This window comes from Sceloporus occidentalis, unplaced genomic scaffold (assembly GCF_023333645.1).
Source record: "Sceloporus occidentalis isolate IW3139 unplaced genomic scaffold, rSceOcc1.0.p SCAF_1, whole genome shotgun sequence".
NCBI lineage: Eukaryota > Metazoa > Chordata > Lepidosauria > Squamata > Phrynosomatidae > Sceloporus > Sceloporus occidentalis.
In genome coordinates, this window is record NW_028316981.1 from 316,534,991 (window position 1) to 316,552,367 (window position 17,377).

Here is a 17,377-nt window from a genome sequence, read left to right on the forward strand (position 1 = left end):
TTATGGTAGAAGAAAGGCAGGGTACACATTAAATAAATGAATAGTCAGCCATGTGCATTGACCATTCATCTACCTACATTTTGCAACATTGGGATTCAGTTTAGGGGTTGTGTAACATAACTGTGCCAGAGAATATTTGCACTAATGCTGGAGCGATTTAGGATGTTGGCCCATTCGTTCATTGGTGAGGATGAATGAGCAGCCTTCAAAAGTTGCTTCTTCCTCTTATAAGTATGAATAGATCAGCAGCACTTGTCTCCTCTCTTTCTATCTCTTGATCCTGTACACCTTCCTTCCTTAGGAGAGAGTCTACAAACAAACCACTGTCGTGGAGCAAGTTGCTGTTCATTTCTCCCTTTGTGGGAACCTGATCTCCAGAGATTCAGATGAGGGTCGGAGGCAGAGCGTAAGGGACAGCCAGATCTCTGGTAAGTGTTGTGAGCTGGCAGACAACAGGTTCTGAAGTAACACACCAGGAATAGACAGTCTGTGTCTGCTGACTGGAAGAAATGCTTCTCTCATGGCCTAGGGTTGGGGAATGCTGCTGGAGATCTGCTGATTTGTATAGTGGGGGGTGGGGGGAGAGATGGGGTTTAACATCTTTTCCTCACTTATATTTTTAAATCCTTTTAATGGAGGATTATAAGAAATGAACCTGGGGCATTCTGCATTAACTTTATATGATCCCATTGGTTCATTATGTGATCTCTGCCTGCTTCCAGTGGCACCTGGTGGCTCTCATTATTAGTATCATTGTTCCTGTTGTTTTCTTATAGGAAAAACTCATCATACAAATATAAAATATAACATCAAATACAAAATGAAGTTAATTACTGGCCAGACATTCATGTTGCAGGAATTAGAAGCAGCATTTTAAAATATAGCTAGTTAACTAAAACTTTATATAGTAATTAGGTCTATCTTTGAAGACTGTTCCAAAGCCCAGCAGAAACATTGAATTATCTTTGTTATGATTAATGTATCGTAATCAATAAACAGAAAGCAATCAGTTTTAAACAGTGTTGCTGTTGTTATTATTATGTACCTTCAAGTGGACTTTGACTTAAGATGACCCTCTCCTAGAATTTTCTGGGCAAGATTTGTTCCAAGGGGTTTTGCCATTGGCTCCATTCTAAGTGACTTGCCCAAGGTCTCCCAGTGGGATTCCATGGCAGAATGCAGGATTCAAACTTTGGTCTCCCACACTACTAATCCAACACTCAAACCACAACACCATTCTGCTCCTCGTTGTTGTTAATAATAATATCCCTCCTTTTCTTCATAACTAAGATATCTTCCTGTTAAAAGCCCTTTCTTTAAACATATTCAGTTCTCAAAAGCCTCTGTGATCCAGAAGGGCAGTTAATCTGCTCCGGTCACTGCCGGCTGCCACTCATACGGCCCAGATGCTAGATATTTTATTTATCTTTTATGTTAATTTCTATCCTGCTTTTCTCCCAAAATTGGGACCCAAAGCGGCTTACAGTCTAAAAACGTACAATTAAATACTTACAAAAATACAATTAAAAACTTACAAAAGTGACAATTAAAAATGGAATTAAACTATTGTAATATTAAAGTAGATCATTTGTTTAAATATAAAATACAATTAAAAAGATAAAAGTTCCTTAAATCCATACACATTAAAACAACACATCATCCCCAGGATATTCTTTAAAAGCTTTCTGTTTTAAATGCCTGTCTGAACAAAAAAGGTCTTAGTCTGTTTGCGGAAGGACAGCAAAGAGGGGGACATTCTGGTTTCTCTGGGAAGGGAGTTCCAGAGTCTAGGGGCAGCCACCAAGAAGGCCCTCTCGGGATATATAAGCTGCCAAATAGCCTGGACCTGCGCCATATCAGGCTTTGTGGGTCATAAGCAACACTTTGAATTGTGCCTGGAAACAAAGTGGCAGCCAGTGGAACAGTTTCAACAGGGGCATTGTGTGGCCTCTGTAACCTGCCCCAGTTACCAGTCTGGCTACAGCTCTTTGGAGCAGCTGAAGCTTCCAAACACTCTTCAAAGGCAGATCCAAGTACAGCGCATTATAGTAGTCCAAACAGGATGTAACCAAGGCATGTACCACTGACTTGGTGCACAAGTTTTAAATGTGCAAAAGCACTCCTCATCACTGCAGAGACCTGGGCCTCCAGGTTCAAAGCTGAGTTCAAGAGTACCTCCAAATGATAGATACAGTACCCTCCATTGCCTACCTGTTGGCATTCTGCAGAGGAGGCTCTGGTCAGTATGACTATGACACCTTTCCATATAAAGTCATCATGGGGCTTGAGAAATGGGCTCCTTTATCCCTCCTGCCTCATGGACATATCAGGCTGATGTGGAAGATGCAAAAGGGACTCATGGGGGTTTATCCCATGCCCCTCACTTTCTGCTAAACGAGAAAGGTGAGTGGAATCATTCAAAATGAGAGCAAGGAACAGAGGGTTGTCTGGATGAAAAATTGGTGTTGCTAATAGCTGCTGGTTACAGGGTGCACACAACTTCCATGTTGCAACGAAACCACTTTCTGCCGTTTTTCCCCCCTGGGCACAACTCCTTTGCTGGTTATGACCATATCTTTCAAGGACGTTAGCTTCCCATGTGAGCCTCCCTCAGATCAGAGATCCTTGGGGCAGGCACTTCACTCTATCCCACTGCCTACATAGACACGTTTTGTGGAAATGTGGGAGAAGGCTTTTTATGTGATTGCTTCTATGTTTTGGAATTGCCTCTCAAGGGAAGCTAGGATGGCTGCTTCCTTGTTTTCTTTTTAGTAGCAAGTTAAAACCTTTCTATTCCAACAAGCCTTTGAGATTTGACTGTTAATGAGGGAAGAGCTCTTTAGGGTGCTGTACTATTTTTAATCTTTGCTTTAAAGTCATATTTTAAATGTTTTCATTATGCTGTTAGCTTGATATTGTTTTAATCTCAGTGTTTGAATATATATTTTAACTATATGTGCTTTTATTGTAAATTTCTGCCTTTTGTACACCACCTTGAGTCCTAGTCTGGGAGAAAGGCAGGATATAAATAAAGAAATGGATGGAAGCTTCTCACACCATCAGGCAACACCTGCTGAAATTTCTTCTTTTATACAGGAGCCCTCTCCAGTTTTCATTCCATTTAAGTCTGCTGTGCAACTTTTGAAATCTGGACAGGGCCACTGTCTCTCTGCTCCAGTCTTTCTGGCTGGAAAATGGAGGGCCAGTCCAGTGCCTCTTTCTGTCTGCAAAAAAGAGAGGAATCAGCATTTCCAAGGATAAGGGACTCTGTGAGCCCTTAAACAGTTCATCTCCCTCCCTGTCTGTTTTGTTTGCAGCTGCAGGTCCTGTCTCATCTGTTGTGGTGGACTTTGAAGCCCTGGATGAAGAACTTAGAGAGGAAGAGGAAGAGGAACCAGGTGAAGCAAAAGAAGGTGAAGGAGAAGGAGAAGGAGAAAAATCTGCTGAACCGGTAAGGTGAAGTCAAAGGTTTTCACAGCCAGCATCCATAGTTTTTGTGGATTTTTTGGGCTATGTGGCCAAGTTCTAGAAAGGTTTTTCCTGACGTTTTGCCGGCATCTGTGGCCGGCATCTTCAGGGAATGCTGGCATGGAAGTGAGTGGTGTGTGTGTGTGTGTGTGTGTGTGTATATATATATATATATATACACACATACACTGTGTGATTCTAGGTTGGGAGGATTTATAGTTTTGTGAGATATTTAGTCTTATAGTTAAAGAGTTCTGGTGCCGCAACAAATTACAAATTCCTGGATACCATAAGATGAAGCCATAACAGTTAAAGTGGTGTCAAACTGCATTAATTCTGCATTGTCACAGCAGCCTGAATCTTTCCAGAGTCAAGCCTCTGTCTATTAAAATATATTGAGTCTTTCTCTCTAAAATGCTGAAACAACACTCCGGCAAAACCAAAATGCAATAACAATTTTTACTGCATACAGGCTTTAGATTTGAGACAGGGTCTGAAGTTAGTACACACAGGATTTTGATTTCAAACAGACAGGGTTTAAAGCTAATGGAGACAGAGTTTTGGATTTGAACAAGAAGGGAGAACTGCCTATATGATGTTGGGGAGCATATTGAATAGAATACTAGAATTTATTATATTCTCATACTGTGTTTAATAAATCTATTAAACACAGTATGAGAATATAATTTCTATTATTGTTTTAAACCTGTCTCTAGCTGGCACATACCAAACTAAAGAACCCACACAACAACATAACCACAAGTCCACATTTACAGGGTCACCCTACAGCCCAGTAATACAATGGCAAGGAAAGAACTGGAGGAACAGGGGCAGGGTGAGTGGCAGGATCCTTTGGAGTTGGAGTTTTGGGACCAAGCAAGATAAAGGGATCTGTCACATATATTGCTCATCTCTGGATGCTTTTGTCAAAACAGTGAGCTTCCAGTTCTTCCCCGTCAGGCTTATTAGAGGTCCAGTCCCTCAATCAAGGGTTCTTTCCCCTAAATTCTAAAACTGTACACAGAATATCCACCCTGAAATATGTGTCTCATGCCAATCTTCAGCTCACCCCTGTTTTCTTCTGTTTTAGGCACCAGCCCCAGAAGAAGAAGAAGAACAGATTCGTCCACGGCCAGTGCAAGAACGAAAGCTCACCAACCAGTTTAACTTCAGCGAGAGAGCCTCTCAGACCTTCAACAACCCTGTGAGGGTAGGCTGTCAGTGCTGGTCCTTCACAGCCCCTGAGGTTCTTCTTCTATGGTTACTCACTGATGGAAATGATTATATCATGGAGATTTATCAGGTTTTGCATTTGACCCTGAATAGCATAGAGTAATGCTGCTACTCTGGAGCCCAGTTTCTGGGATCCAGTGGATAGTGAGTGTGGTAGGACCTCTTGGTAGAAGACAGCATCCTGTAGTACAGGGGTAGGCAACCTGCGGCCCGCGGGCCGGATGCGGCCCGGCGAGGCCTTGGGACCGGCCCCAGCCTGGTCCTGCCGCCGATTGCCGCCGGGGCCTTTGGGGGGCAATTGTCTATAGAAGCCTCAGAAACATGCATTTATATTAACATTTTTAAAAAAATCAGCAAATTTTTTTGTGTGTCCTCCATTTTTTTAAAAAAGTGTCTTCCATTTGAAAATTTTGTCCTACATTTGTCCTGGTTTATTTATATATTTATTTTTTTTTTTAAAAAAAATTAATTATTTATTTTTTTGCTTCGGCACCCCAGTTGTCTGAGGGACAGCAACCTGGCCCCCGGCTCAAAAAGATTGCCTACCCCTGCTGTAGTAGTTTAAAGGCTTTATTATGCCAGCTTGCTGTCCTACCACAATCGCACTAGTTTCAGAGTGGAAACATACTGGTTTGGCATTATCTTTTATCACATTTTCCCACATGCTAGTGCTTTGGTGGTCCATGGTTGCAAAGCCTATAGACAGGTTTTGTCCATCAATGAAAAGGTGCACTACAATAACGAAGGGAATGCAATGCAGCAGCTGATTGGACAAGACATTGTGTGATAAGTATCAGCCAAAATGCTTTTATCCTGTTAAAATCCCACATTTTAGTCTTATGTGATAAAGTTCTAAGTGTCAGACTAGGACTCCAGGTGGGTCCTGATCCTCACTCAGCCATGGAAACCCACTGTGTGACCTTGGGCAAGTCACACTCTCTCAGCCTCAGAGGAGGGCGATGGCAAACTTTTTCTGGATAAATCTTGCCAAGAAAACCTATGATAGAGATGCCTCTGAGAAATGGTAAACTTCTCTTCTCCCACTTGTTGGCCTAGATGCCAGGAATGGGCCAGAAAATGTTTGTTTTTGTGCACAGCCATCTCCCTTGTCTAGCTACATGTACGCATTGTGTAAACCAGGGATGGGAATCATGCAGCCCTTCTCTATAGGATATGCTGCCTAGGGCTGCTGGAAGTTGCAAACTAACAACATCTGGAGGGCTGCACAACTCCCATCCTTGATATAACTTTTCAACTGCACCTTTGGCCTTGTTGCTGAGTAAGGATGCACACACTCAACTCTGAAAGATACCAGGGCTTCCAAAGACAATCTTCCTTGAGGTTTGGGGCTTGCTACCTTGGATAAGGGGCTGAGCTTTTTTTGCTGTAAAATCCTCCCACAACCTTTGAACAGCAGTATATCTTCTTTTGCACTCATCTTGATCCATTTCCTAATCTATTTCAATGTGGTTGTCCCAGATCAGTGTTTCTTAGAAGCAATCCACAAGAAGAAATTGTGGCATTGGCATATGCTTGGACAAGAAAGAGTATTAGTCATACTTGCTGACTGAAAGAGCATCACTCTTTGGACAAGTTCCCCTTTCCTTTTTCAAAGACTTTCCAGATGTGAAGATCTGCCCTCAGTCATTGGGAAGGGAGCTGTGCATTGGGCCGTGAAATTGTATGCCTTATTGGAAATAACAGTAGGATTTCTGTCACCCCATTTGCCTTTCCAACTGGGCATGTGAATCTCCCCCACTTCAAAGGGTTGGGCTTCCGGGTGGGTGAGGAACATCTGAGGGCCCTCCATGGGCTAGATTGGGATCATCTGTGAAAATAGAGGTCCACCTCCTCCCTCATCGACATAGAACTGTTAAAAACATTCAGTAATTCTCTTGTATAATTGGTGCACTTTCCTAAACTGTATCTGGAGAAACAGATCAAATTGTGACCAGGGCAGAGGTTTTCTGAATGGCCTTTCTACATCAAGGAATCTGGAAGGACATTAATTTAGAACTGCCTTGCTGAATGAAGCCGCCTGGCTTTTTACCCCAGCAGTGGCTAGCCACATCCATCAGAGAAGCTAATAAGCCAAAAGGTGACGATTAACGCTTCCCTTGTTTCTCTCAACCATCCATTGTTCAAAGGTGTACTTCCTCAGAACCTGAAAGTTCTACAAGAATGATGAAAAAATATGCAAGATGAATAATAATCTTAGAGAAGTTTTTTAAAAGAAAGAAAGAAAGAAAGAAAGAAAGAAAGAAAGAAAGAGGTACAGCTAAAAACTGTGCTGAAGGATTTGAGGAGAAAAATATATTTCCGAGGCTGAAATGAGTCCCATGGGGTTGCAGAGGATTGCTGTAGGACAGCAAGCATCTCATCTCTAACTGGGGCAGTACGCAATGCTCCAAAAGGCATGGCACATACTGTGATTACTTTGATTTGTAATTCTGCTGAATTTTGATTCATGCCTGTTCAGAATAAGCCCCAGTAAATCAGTTTTCAGGCATACAAAGCACAGTCTAAATCTGTATATGTCTACTCAAAGTCACAGAAAGGGAGCACAGAGCCAGAGATGGATTTTAAAAACTAATTTCTTTGATTTACACAGTTTCTGCTTGCAGGGTGAATTTTAAATATTAATTGTATTGTTTTTTAATATTGTAAGCTGCTCTGAGTCATAGTTTTGGGGAAAGGGTGGGATAAAATTAATAAACCTTTAAATACCTTCTCAGTTTAAAGGTACTTAGAGAGTAGTATGCTGTAAGTTTAAATGCCTTTAAGTCCTCTTTTATCTCATATCACTGATAGGAGATAAGAACAGGGGTGTCCTGCCCAGTGCTGAAGGGAGAAGGGTTGAAGTCACAGGAAGGGGGTTGTGTGGGTCACATCAGTTGCATCACTGAGGTTGGTGTCACCTGGGACCGGTTTCATAAAGGGCTGCGAGGGGGGTCAGACTGCCTTCCCTACCGCTGCTTTGCTTACCTGCCCTCCCAGTTGGCTGGGCACTACTTGGCCAGGCTGCTGTGGCCTTCAGAGGGTCTATTTGGGGCTGGGCATGGCCACTTGCCCAGCAGCCAGACTCCAAATGGAAGGCAGTGTCTTTCCCAGCAGTGGCCACTGCCAAAGGAGTGGCACTGCGGCATCTTCCCTCACATGTCCTGATTGTTTTTCCCCTATGTATCGTGGATTGTATTGTATTGTATTTTTAGATTGATTAGTAATTTTTAACTGATTTTATGATGGATTTTAATGATGTATAGCTATGCTTGGTTTTATCTGGGGTACTTTTCATTGTTAAACTTGTTTTCTTTTAATTTGTATTGTATTGTATTTGTATTGTTTGTAAACTGCCGTGATCGTGGGAACGGCGGTATAGAAATAAAATTTCAATCAATCAATCAATCAATCTGGTAGGCCCGTTTGGGGTCTGGCTGCTGGGTGAATGAGAAAGGAAAGTGACACCATTTCTCACTCACCTTGTAGCCATGCCAGTCCTTCCAGGTGTACTATCCACACCCCCTAATGACACCTGTGGGTCAGATGGGGATCCTGTCCTCTCCATGAAATTACAACACAATTCATTGCACATTTTTGAGTAGGGGAACTATAAAACTATTCTCCTGAAGCAAACTCACAGCAAATTTGCAAAAATGATACCTCCATTTCTAGACTCTTATCAAGGGGGATTTCCTTACTCTGAACTCATGTGAACATGAAGTCATATCAACATCACCTCTACTTAAGAAGAAAATGCACGGCATAGATAGTAAACGCTGAAGCACCAGCAATACACTCACAGCTAGGGATATGAACACTCAATTATTTAGTTCTCTCTTGCAAGGAAGAACAATTTCCATCGTTTTCTCCTTACTACAGGCGAAAAAGAATATTTCTGCATAGTTTTGACTGGTATTCCCACATCCCAAAATGTTTCCATAAATTATTCTATGCAGGAATGCATGTGGGGGTTTTGCACAAAGGTTGTAGTATTCTTATGTGAGAAACATCCTTCTCATGCAAAAAAACCCCACCAAAAAATAAATAAATCCTGTTCCCAGAAACACATGTGCAAAACTGATAGCGAGGAGCTTTTTGTGTAGAACATACTATTTTTTCATGATAGAAATAGTAGAGAGTTTCATGCAAAGAATGCCATATTTTTATGCAAAAAACAACCTGTATTTCTGTGCAGAATAATTTCTGCACATAATTCCAATACTGTGGGATGTGTGAATGCACACAATTCCCAATTCTGTGTTATTTCCCCCTCCCCCCATCTCCTCAGTGTCAGGAGGACCCCTCTTCTTAAGTTGGGAAAGAAATAACGGATGATATGCTCTACTGCCCTACCCACAGTCCTACAGACCATCTTTCCCTGGCAAGTCACCCCCCTCTCCATATGGCATGCTTTGAGCACCATTCGGGGAGGGATGCCCACTAACAACCATATTAATTGTGTGCTGCTTAAAATGCTTTCTTTCAGGACAGGGCATGTCAGATGGAGCCTCCACCCAGAGCCACCTTCTCTGATACTGCCAACCAGGTAAATGCTCCTCCTGCTAAGTCATCTGTGTTCACTCTGGGCATGCTCAGGGGGTCCATGCATCTAATTCAGAGGTAGGCAACTGAGGTGAGATCCATTTTTCTCCCCTTTGACCACCTGGTAGACCACACCAATCTGTTTTAATACACCAGAAGAGATGCAATTTCTCTTATTTTAGCCAGTCTTTGACTGTTTGTGGCTGATTTGAGTTGCTTTTGACTAGTTTCAAGGCAAAGATTCCCCCTACAACTGGACTAAAATTTTACATTGTTTTTGGTGGGCTACTGGGAACCTTCAGGAGCTACTCTTTGGGGTTTTAAATGCTAGATGTGTCCCAAGGGCTACACCTTGCCTATCCCTGATCTAATCCCTCTCACTCCATGTGGCCCAGTGGTCATCTCTGTCTTCAGCTTTGGATTCTCTAAAGGGTTGAATACCCACAATAGTGGCCTCTTATCCACTGAGTTACAAGTGCAGATTGTCAACAGCACAAAGCTTATCCATCTTTACTCAGAAATAAGCCCCATTGACTTTAATGGGGCTGATCCCCAGGCAAGGGGGTATAGGATTGCAGCCTGCCTTTTCTAATGCTTCAGATAAAGACATTAACTCCCGAGGAGTTTTACCACTAGGAGACCAAATGATAGTCAGCAACATAAAACATAGAGGCCAGTTTCAGTGGCTGGTGTGAATGAAAACACATCCATTAAGGGCTTTCCAATGATGCTGAACTGCAGAATCTCCCCAGTGTATCTGAGCTGAAAGGACAGGAGCTGTCTCTTTAATCTACCTTTTTGGAAACATAATGCCATTAAGAGAAGTGAACTTTACCACTGAAGTGTGGAAATAGAGGTCAACCCGTTATAGGATTTTGCTTTATTTTTTAAATTATTGTGGCCGAGAAGTTGAATTGATTTATTTTTCCTTTTAGTTCCTGTGACAATTGTTTCAATTACTGCTGATTTGTTTGTTATACCTGACATGCAGAACATAAGAGAAAGTATGGATTCCATGGCTCTCCCTTGTTGGAGAAAATGGAAGAAGAGAGAGGGGTGCCTCTTTATTACGCCCAAATTGTCCCTAATGACACACCCGCATTTGTAATTGGAGTAGTGAAATAAATGCAGAGCTCCAGCTAAATGGCAGACGTCTCCTCAGACAGTTGTATGTGATTCAGAGGAGCAGCTTGTTAACTTTGGTGGAATATAGTGGAGAATTCAACTGTTGAACAAAACCCCACATTTCCCTCTTTCTGTCTCCTTCCAGTCTGGTAACATTCATACAAACATGGATTTGTAATTGGTTGACTGGCTGAACCCAAAGGGTGCCCAACAATGGCTCCTTTTCATCCTGGAGAGAAGTGCCTGGTGGGGTCCCACAGGGCTCTGTCCTGGGCCCAGTGTTATTCAACATCTTTATCAATGACTTGGAGGACAAAATTGGGGGCATACTTATCAAATCTGCAGATGACACCAAACTAGGGGAAGTAACTAATACCCCAGAGGACAGGATCAAAATTCAAGATGACCTGAATAGACTAGAAAGCTGGGCCAAAGCTAACAACATGAAATTCAACACAGAGAAATGTAAGGTACTGCACTTAGGGCGGAAAAATAAAATGCACAGATATAGGATGGGGGACACCTGGCTGAATGAAACTACATGTGAAAGGGATCTGGGAGTCCAAGTAGACCACAAGTTGAACATGAGTGAACAGTGTGATGCGGCAGCTAAAAAGGCCAATGCAATTTTAGGCTGCATCAATAAAAGTATAGTGTCTAGATCAAGAGAAGTAATAGTGCCACTGTATTCCGCTCTGGTCGGGCTTCACCTGGAATATTGTGTCCAGTTCTGGGCGCCACAATTCAGGAAGGACATTGAGAAACTGGAGCGTGTCCAAAGGAGAGTGATCAAAATGGTGAAAGGTCTGGAAACCATGCCCTATGAGGAACGACTCAGGGAGCTGGGGATGTTTAATAATAATAATAGGTTTTATTTATATTGTCCTGCCTCTCCCGACGGATCGAGGCGGGATTCCAACAAAATTATACAAACACAATAATACTAATAACAATTATTCAAAATCACAATATAAAACCATATCCCATCTAAAAACAATTAGTACAATATAAAAATTCATCACAGCCTGAGGTAGACTCCTGATCGGGAGGTAGAGAACTTGTTGAGTCGATAAAAGATCAGGAGGATGTGCTTGCCGGAAGAGGTATGTTTTCAGCGCCTTTTTGAAGGCATCCAAGGTGGGAATGAGTTGGAGCTCTTCCGGAAGGTTGTTCCAAATCGTTGGGGCCATAGCCAAGAATGCTCTTTGGTGAGTAGATGTTAATCTCAACTTGGGGTGTTCAAGTAGATTCTTCTCAGATGTTTAGCCTGGAGAAGAGAAGGTTAAGAGGTGATATGATAGCCCTGTTTAGATACTTGAAGGGATGTCATATTGAGGAGGGAGCAAGCTTGTTTTCCGCTGCTCCAGAGACTAGGATCCGGAGCAATGGATGCAAGCTCCAGGAAAAGAGATTCTACCTGAACATTAGGAGGAACTTCCTGACAGTAAGGGCTGTTCGACAGTGGAACAAACTCCCTTGGAGAGTGGTGGAGTCTGCTTCCTTAGAGGTCTTTAAACAGAGGCTGGATTTAGATTTCCTGCATGGCAGGGGGTTGGACTGGATGCCCTTGAGGTCTCTTCCAACTCTATGATTCTATGATTCTATGAATATAAAATAGAGTGACCACATAAAGAGGAGGACAGGGCTACTGTACCTTTGATAGTTGTGGAGAAGGAATTTCAGCAGCTGTTGCATGACATTAAGGTACACCTGCTGAAATTTCTCCTTTACCCACAACTATTAAAGGTATAGGAGCCCGGTCCTTTTTGACACCACACAACTATTAAAAATACAGAAGCCCTGTCCTCTTTGACATCATACAACTATTAAAGGTACAGGAGCACTGTACTCTTTGATGTCACACAACTGTTAAAGGTACAGGATTTCTGCCCTTTTTCAAGTGGCTGCCCTTATACAAAGCAATGCTTTTTAAACCCTTTTCCTTTCCTTGTTTGTTTGCTCCTTCTTCTCTTTTCCTCTGACCATAAAAAGAACTCCACTGGATTTGAATCAGGAGTGTGATGGTACAAACCCCAGATAAGAGCTAGAGTTTTCTTGTGGTAGGCCACCTGAAGCTGTATATTTCCACTCCTCCCAGACATATAGATTGTTTCCTCCTCTCCACATTTGTGGTATCTCCTTTCCTGAAGATCTTTTCATTGTTGCCAGCTACATATCAGCAGTGCTTAGAACAATTGTTTTAAGAGTTATTTGTTTCCTAATAATTAGTATTTGTAAAGCAGTTCATTGTAGTTATTCATTACCTTGTTTAAAAGCAATTTGCTTCCTTGATTGTTCTGTTCCTTACTTTAAAAATCCATTAGGACATAATACAAATTGAAAAATCCCAGTAAAATTATCCTTTCCAAGGTTAGTGGCTAGGAAGGTTACTTCTTTGACCAGTAGGACAACTTTGTTAATTTTGAGGTGTGCCTTTGCTATACCCTCACTACAAGTAACTACATCAATCATAACTCATTACAGCTGAGCTCTCTGTGTAAAACTTCTTACACATGCTAAGAATCTCATTTGGTTTCTTTTGATAAGAGCTCACCAAAATTTGCCCATTTTTGTACATAGGAGGTGGAAAGGAAATGTGAAGGAAGCAAAACTGACAGATACATCCACCTCTAGCAATTTTCAGACTCTAGCCTTGTTTGCTGAGTTCCCAACTCCTGCAGCCAACTTTCTCTGCTTGTCTCCTTGACCGTTCTTCTGTCTCCCTTCCGTTCCGTTTCCTTTCCCACTCTGCCACTTTCCCACACTGACTTGCGCCCAGCTCTTCATCTTGCTGTTTGCCTCCATCTTCATTTTCTCTTAGATAGACACCTCAACTCTCACTCCAGCTTGCCACTGCCTCTGCTGTTGGATGAATACAGTGCTACTGTTTAATCCTCATCCCATTCCTACTGCCACTTGCCTTTTGTATGCTCAGAGTATCACCCATCTTCTGTGCTTTTCATCCTTTTTTTCTTGGAGTTCTTTCAAAGAAGATTGAGTGAGCCCTAACTGGGGAATGTGTTAAAAAGTATACTTATCGTAAATCAGGACCAAGGGTGGCACTAGCTTGTTGTAACTTTCAGTTCTGATTCTGCGATAGCCACTTGGAAAACTTATCTGCTCTTTATCTCTCTTAGTGGAAAATCTATGATGCCTACATGGAGGAACTCCAGAAACTGGAAAAGTCAAAGGAGAAAGAAAAACAAAAGGCCCCAGTGACAAAGAAGGAAGACTTGATGAGGGGAAGAAAATTAACTTCGCTAGAATCTCAGGTGCTTTTCCTTTGTATAGTGGTGGTGATTCACAATGGTGCCTTGTACCCTTATCGTTATAGAGAGCCAGCATGGTGTTGTGGTTTGAGTCTTTGACTATGACTCTGAAGACCAGAGTTCAAATGCTGGCTCAACCATGTAAAAACCCACAAGGTGACCTTGGGCAAGTCACATTCTCTCAGCTTTAGAGGATGGCAATGGCAAACCCTCTGAAGAAACTTGCCAAGAAAATCTCATGATAGGTCTGCCTTAGGGTTGCCATAACTTGGAAATGACTTGAAGGTGCACAACACAAACAAAACCCTTATAGTTCCCCATCTAGGGGCCTGAATACCCTTTAGGAAGCTAAGCAGTGGTCAGTCCTGATTAGTACGTGGGCGGGAGACTGCCAATGAATACCAGGTGTTGTAGGCTCTATTTCAGAGGAAGGAACAGACAAAACCAACTCTAAGTGTTCCTTGCTGAAGAATATCCTATACAATTTGTGGGGTCACCATCAGCTGACAGATGACTTAGGCCAGTGATGGCGAATCTATGGCACACGTGCCAGAGGTGGCACTCAGAGCCCTCTCTGTGGGCACATGTTCCGTCGCCCCAGCAGAGAGTTTGCCAGAGTTTGTTACTAGAAAGCCAGAGGAACATGGCACTTTGCAATAAGTAAGTGGGTTTTGTGTTGCAGTTTGGGCACTCAGCCTCTAAAAGGTTCACCATCACTGACCTAGGCACATAGAAGGCACACAATCGTGGAAAGAAGAATGTATGAATTGGTTGGATTGTTGATTAGATGACTTGTACCTGTATGCCAGAACCTTAGTAGTACTGCTGCTTGGTGGTAGGCTACTTTTGGAGCCCCTGCCCACCCATATGATTTCCAAAATGTATGTGAGAAAGTTTCCTGCTTCTCCAGTCCAATAGGCTAAGAAAGCAAAGAGGCCTATTTAGCACTAATAGTCTGTCCCCTCAATTGGGACTGAGGCTCCCTTGGACCATTGCGAGAATGTGCCTTCTTGCACATGAGGACAAGGCCATGTGTCACTGTTGTTGTTATTGGCTCAGAAGGATGAGGCTGCCAGAAATACTGTCGATAATTAGAAGGAAATAGGAAGTGCCCCAAGGGGGCTCCATTATAGCCTCCTCTACACGCTCCATTAATTCCCCAGCAGGTCTGAAATTGGCACTTCGGCTGGCAGGGCCTGCGTCTTGCCTTTGCCCCTTGATTATTTTCTGCTGTTAATTCTAGCAAAGTCCCAGGAGGGTGACTGGGTTTAGTGACAGCCTCTTTCTGCCTGGAAGTTTGCACTCCCAGGAGGTCAGTTTGGGCATATGTCATAGCCATATTTCTGCAGTCATTAGTCAATCTGGCAGAATAAAAAAATGTGAGATGTCTTCAGCTTTATATCTCAATATGTTAGGGACACAATATTTATCTGATTAAGATATTGTCCTCTGCCTTCTTTGGCTATTATAATTTTTGTTCTAGGAAGAACTAAGATTCTGCATTGCCCAGGCAATATAATAAATCTAAGATCTGATTGTAATCCAGGGTGGGAAGCAGTGGCATCACTAGGATTGGTGTTACCTGGTGCTTTAACTCATGGTGTCACCCCCTCCATTGTTCTCCTCCCACACTTCACCGTACAGAGTCCTTACTAAGGTTTTTTGTACTAATGTTACTCAGAAAACGTAATTCCTGAATGCCACTGAATGTAATGGTAATAGTTGTGACATAAACAACTAAGGAAAAAAAAACTGATGCATTTAAATTACAATATTATACACACAGCCTAAATATGCAGTCAGCCCTCCATATCCAATTATTTTTTTATCCATGGATTTAACCAGCCATATCTTAAAAATATTTTTAAAATATATAAATTCCAAAAAGCAAACCTTGATTTTGCCGTTTTATATAAGGGATGCAATTTTACTATGCCACTGTATTTACTGGGACTTGAGCATCCATGGATTTTGGTATCCACGGGGTGTCCTGGGACAAATCTCGGCAGATACCAAGATCCCACTGTATTTACATGGACATTGTTTCATGTGGTTAAAGTGAAAGTCTGGTAAAGCGTGATGTTTTTAAAGAAAATTTAAAAAGAATTTTTAAAAATCAAAATTTTAAATTATTTTTTAAAAACCTGGGCCCTCTCTCCTTTCTCCTCCCACTGAGATTTGCTCCACTCACACCATCTCTTCTGTGTTTTAAAGGGATACAGGTGAATGCCACAGCCCATTTCTGCCAAAAGGTAGATGTTTGGGGAGCAGTAGTGTCACATAGCTCTTTGGTTGTCACCTGGCATGGTCCACACCCCCCCCCCAGTGATGCCCCCCCTGGCAGGAAGATGGCTGCAGCCTTCTCACCAAGCCAGGTTCCTGGGAAGCAGAAGTCTTGTGTAGAGACAGCAGGGATGGACAATTTTGAAAACATGGCCAAAAATCATTTTTGAGTCTTCAGAATCCCTGAAGAGAGGAATTCTGGACTGAGGATAACCTTCACAATTTGGGACTTATCCTGAACAAAATCTGCATGTGGTTGTTTTGTGCAGAAAATAGCATTTTACCTGCAGAAAGCAGCACTTTCGGCAGCGAAAAACAAAACAAAACATTTTTTGTGCAGAAAATTCACAAAAGCGACTACATGTAAATTTGGCTCAGAATAAGTCCTGAACTGCAAATAGGCTTCCACAAAACTGCATGGGTTTTGTAGACATTCCTGCAGTAGGAAGGCAGTGGCTAAAAGTTGCTATTTTTCAGAAGAATATTGGCAAAGAATTAAATCCCTAATGAAGAGTTTTGAGCCAAAATATGGCATGGTAAAGGGTCCAGGAGCATGCCCAGGTTGTGAGAGATTGGGAGTGATACATCAGTTTCCATGAAATGTATAAACTCTAAACACAATCCTTCCACCCTCTTGAAGGATTGTGTTTAGAGTTTATACATTTGTATGAATGTATTATTGGATTTTATTTATTTTTATGAGATGGTTTGTAATGGTTTTAATAGTCTGTAAACCGCTTTGATCTATGGAAAAGCGGTATACAAATAAAATTTATTATTATTATTATTATTATTATTATTATTATTATGTGTGCCATGCGCAGCTGAGAAGACCCTACAAAGCTTGTAAACAGTTGCCACCAGATTACAAAGCTTGTAGGCACCAACTGCTTGTAAACACCAGCTTTTCAAGGTACAAATATGAAGAGCAGTTTAGGACTTTGAACAGGCTGGTGAGAACACCTGCATATGTCCAATAAATTCCCCAAAGAACCAAAAGGAAGCCCAATAATTACAGGGAATTCAGCACTCTTATAAAAGAAACCCTTCCTAGCTCAAACATCTCATACAAGTAGGTTTCATGCACACTGCAGAAATAATCCAGTCTGACATCACTTTACCTGCCATAGCTCAGTGCTATGGAACCCCAGGAACTGTAAGTTTGTTTTGGCACCAGAGCTCTCTGATAGAGAAGACTAAATGGCTCACAAAATTACAAACCCCAGAATTCCGTAACATTGAGCCAGGGCAGTTAGTGGGGTGTCAGACTGGGTTATTTCTGCTGTGCGGATGCATCCATAGTCAGTGGAAGCGTCCCCAGCCACAAAAGTACAGTAAGCAAAAGTAGAAATGTTTTAATTTAAGTAAATCAGTTTTCATGGCATGTTAAAAAGCAGAAAAGAAGAAAAAATCTTACCAGCAGTGCAAGCATCTTATGGTACCTGATCAATATGCTA

At 42.0% G+C, this 17,377-nt stretch overlaps 1 protein-coding gene across 1 annotated transcript in view; it reads left to right on the plus strand.

The window, feature by feature from the left end:
* Nucleotides 1–17,377, plus strand: part of DNAI1 (dynein axonemal intermediate chain 1) — a 204,656-nt gene that overhangs the window by 29,395 nt on the left and 157,884 nt on the right. The window contains exons 5-9 of the mRNA XM_089498025.1: nucleotides 302–428; nucleotides 3,318–3,451; nucleotides 4,559–4,678; nucleotides 9,188–9,247; nucleotides 13,506–13,640. Coding sequence (XP_089354151.1) covers nucleotides 302–428; nucleotides 3,318–3,451; nucleotides 4,559–4,678; nucleotides 9,188–9,247; nucleotides 13,506–13,640 — 576 coding nt within the window. The remainder of the gene's footprint in view (nucleotides 1–301; nucleotides 429–3,317; nucleotides 3,452–4,558; nucleotides 4,679–9,187; nucleotides 9,248–13,505; nucleotides 13,641–17,377) is intronic.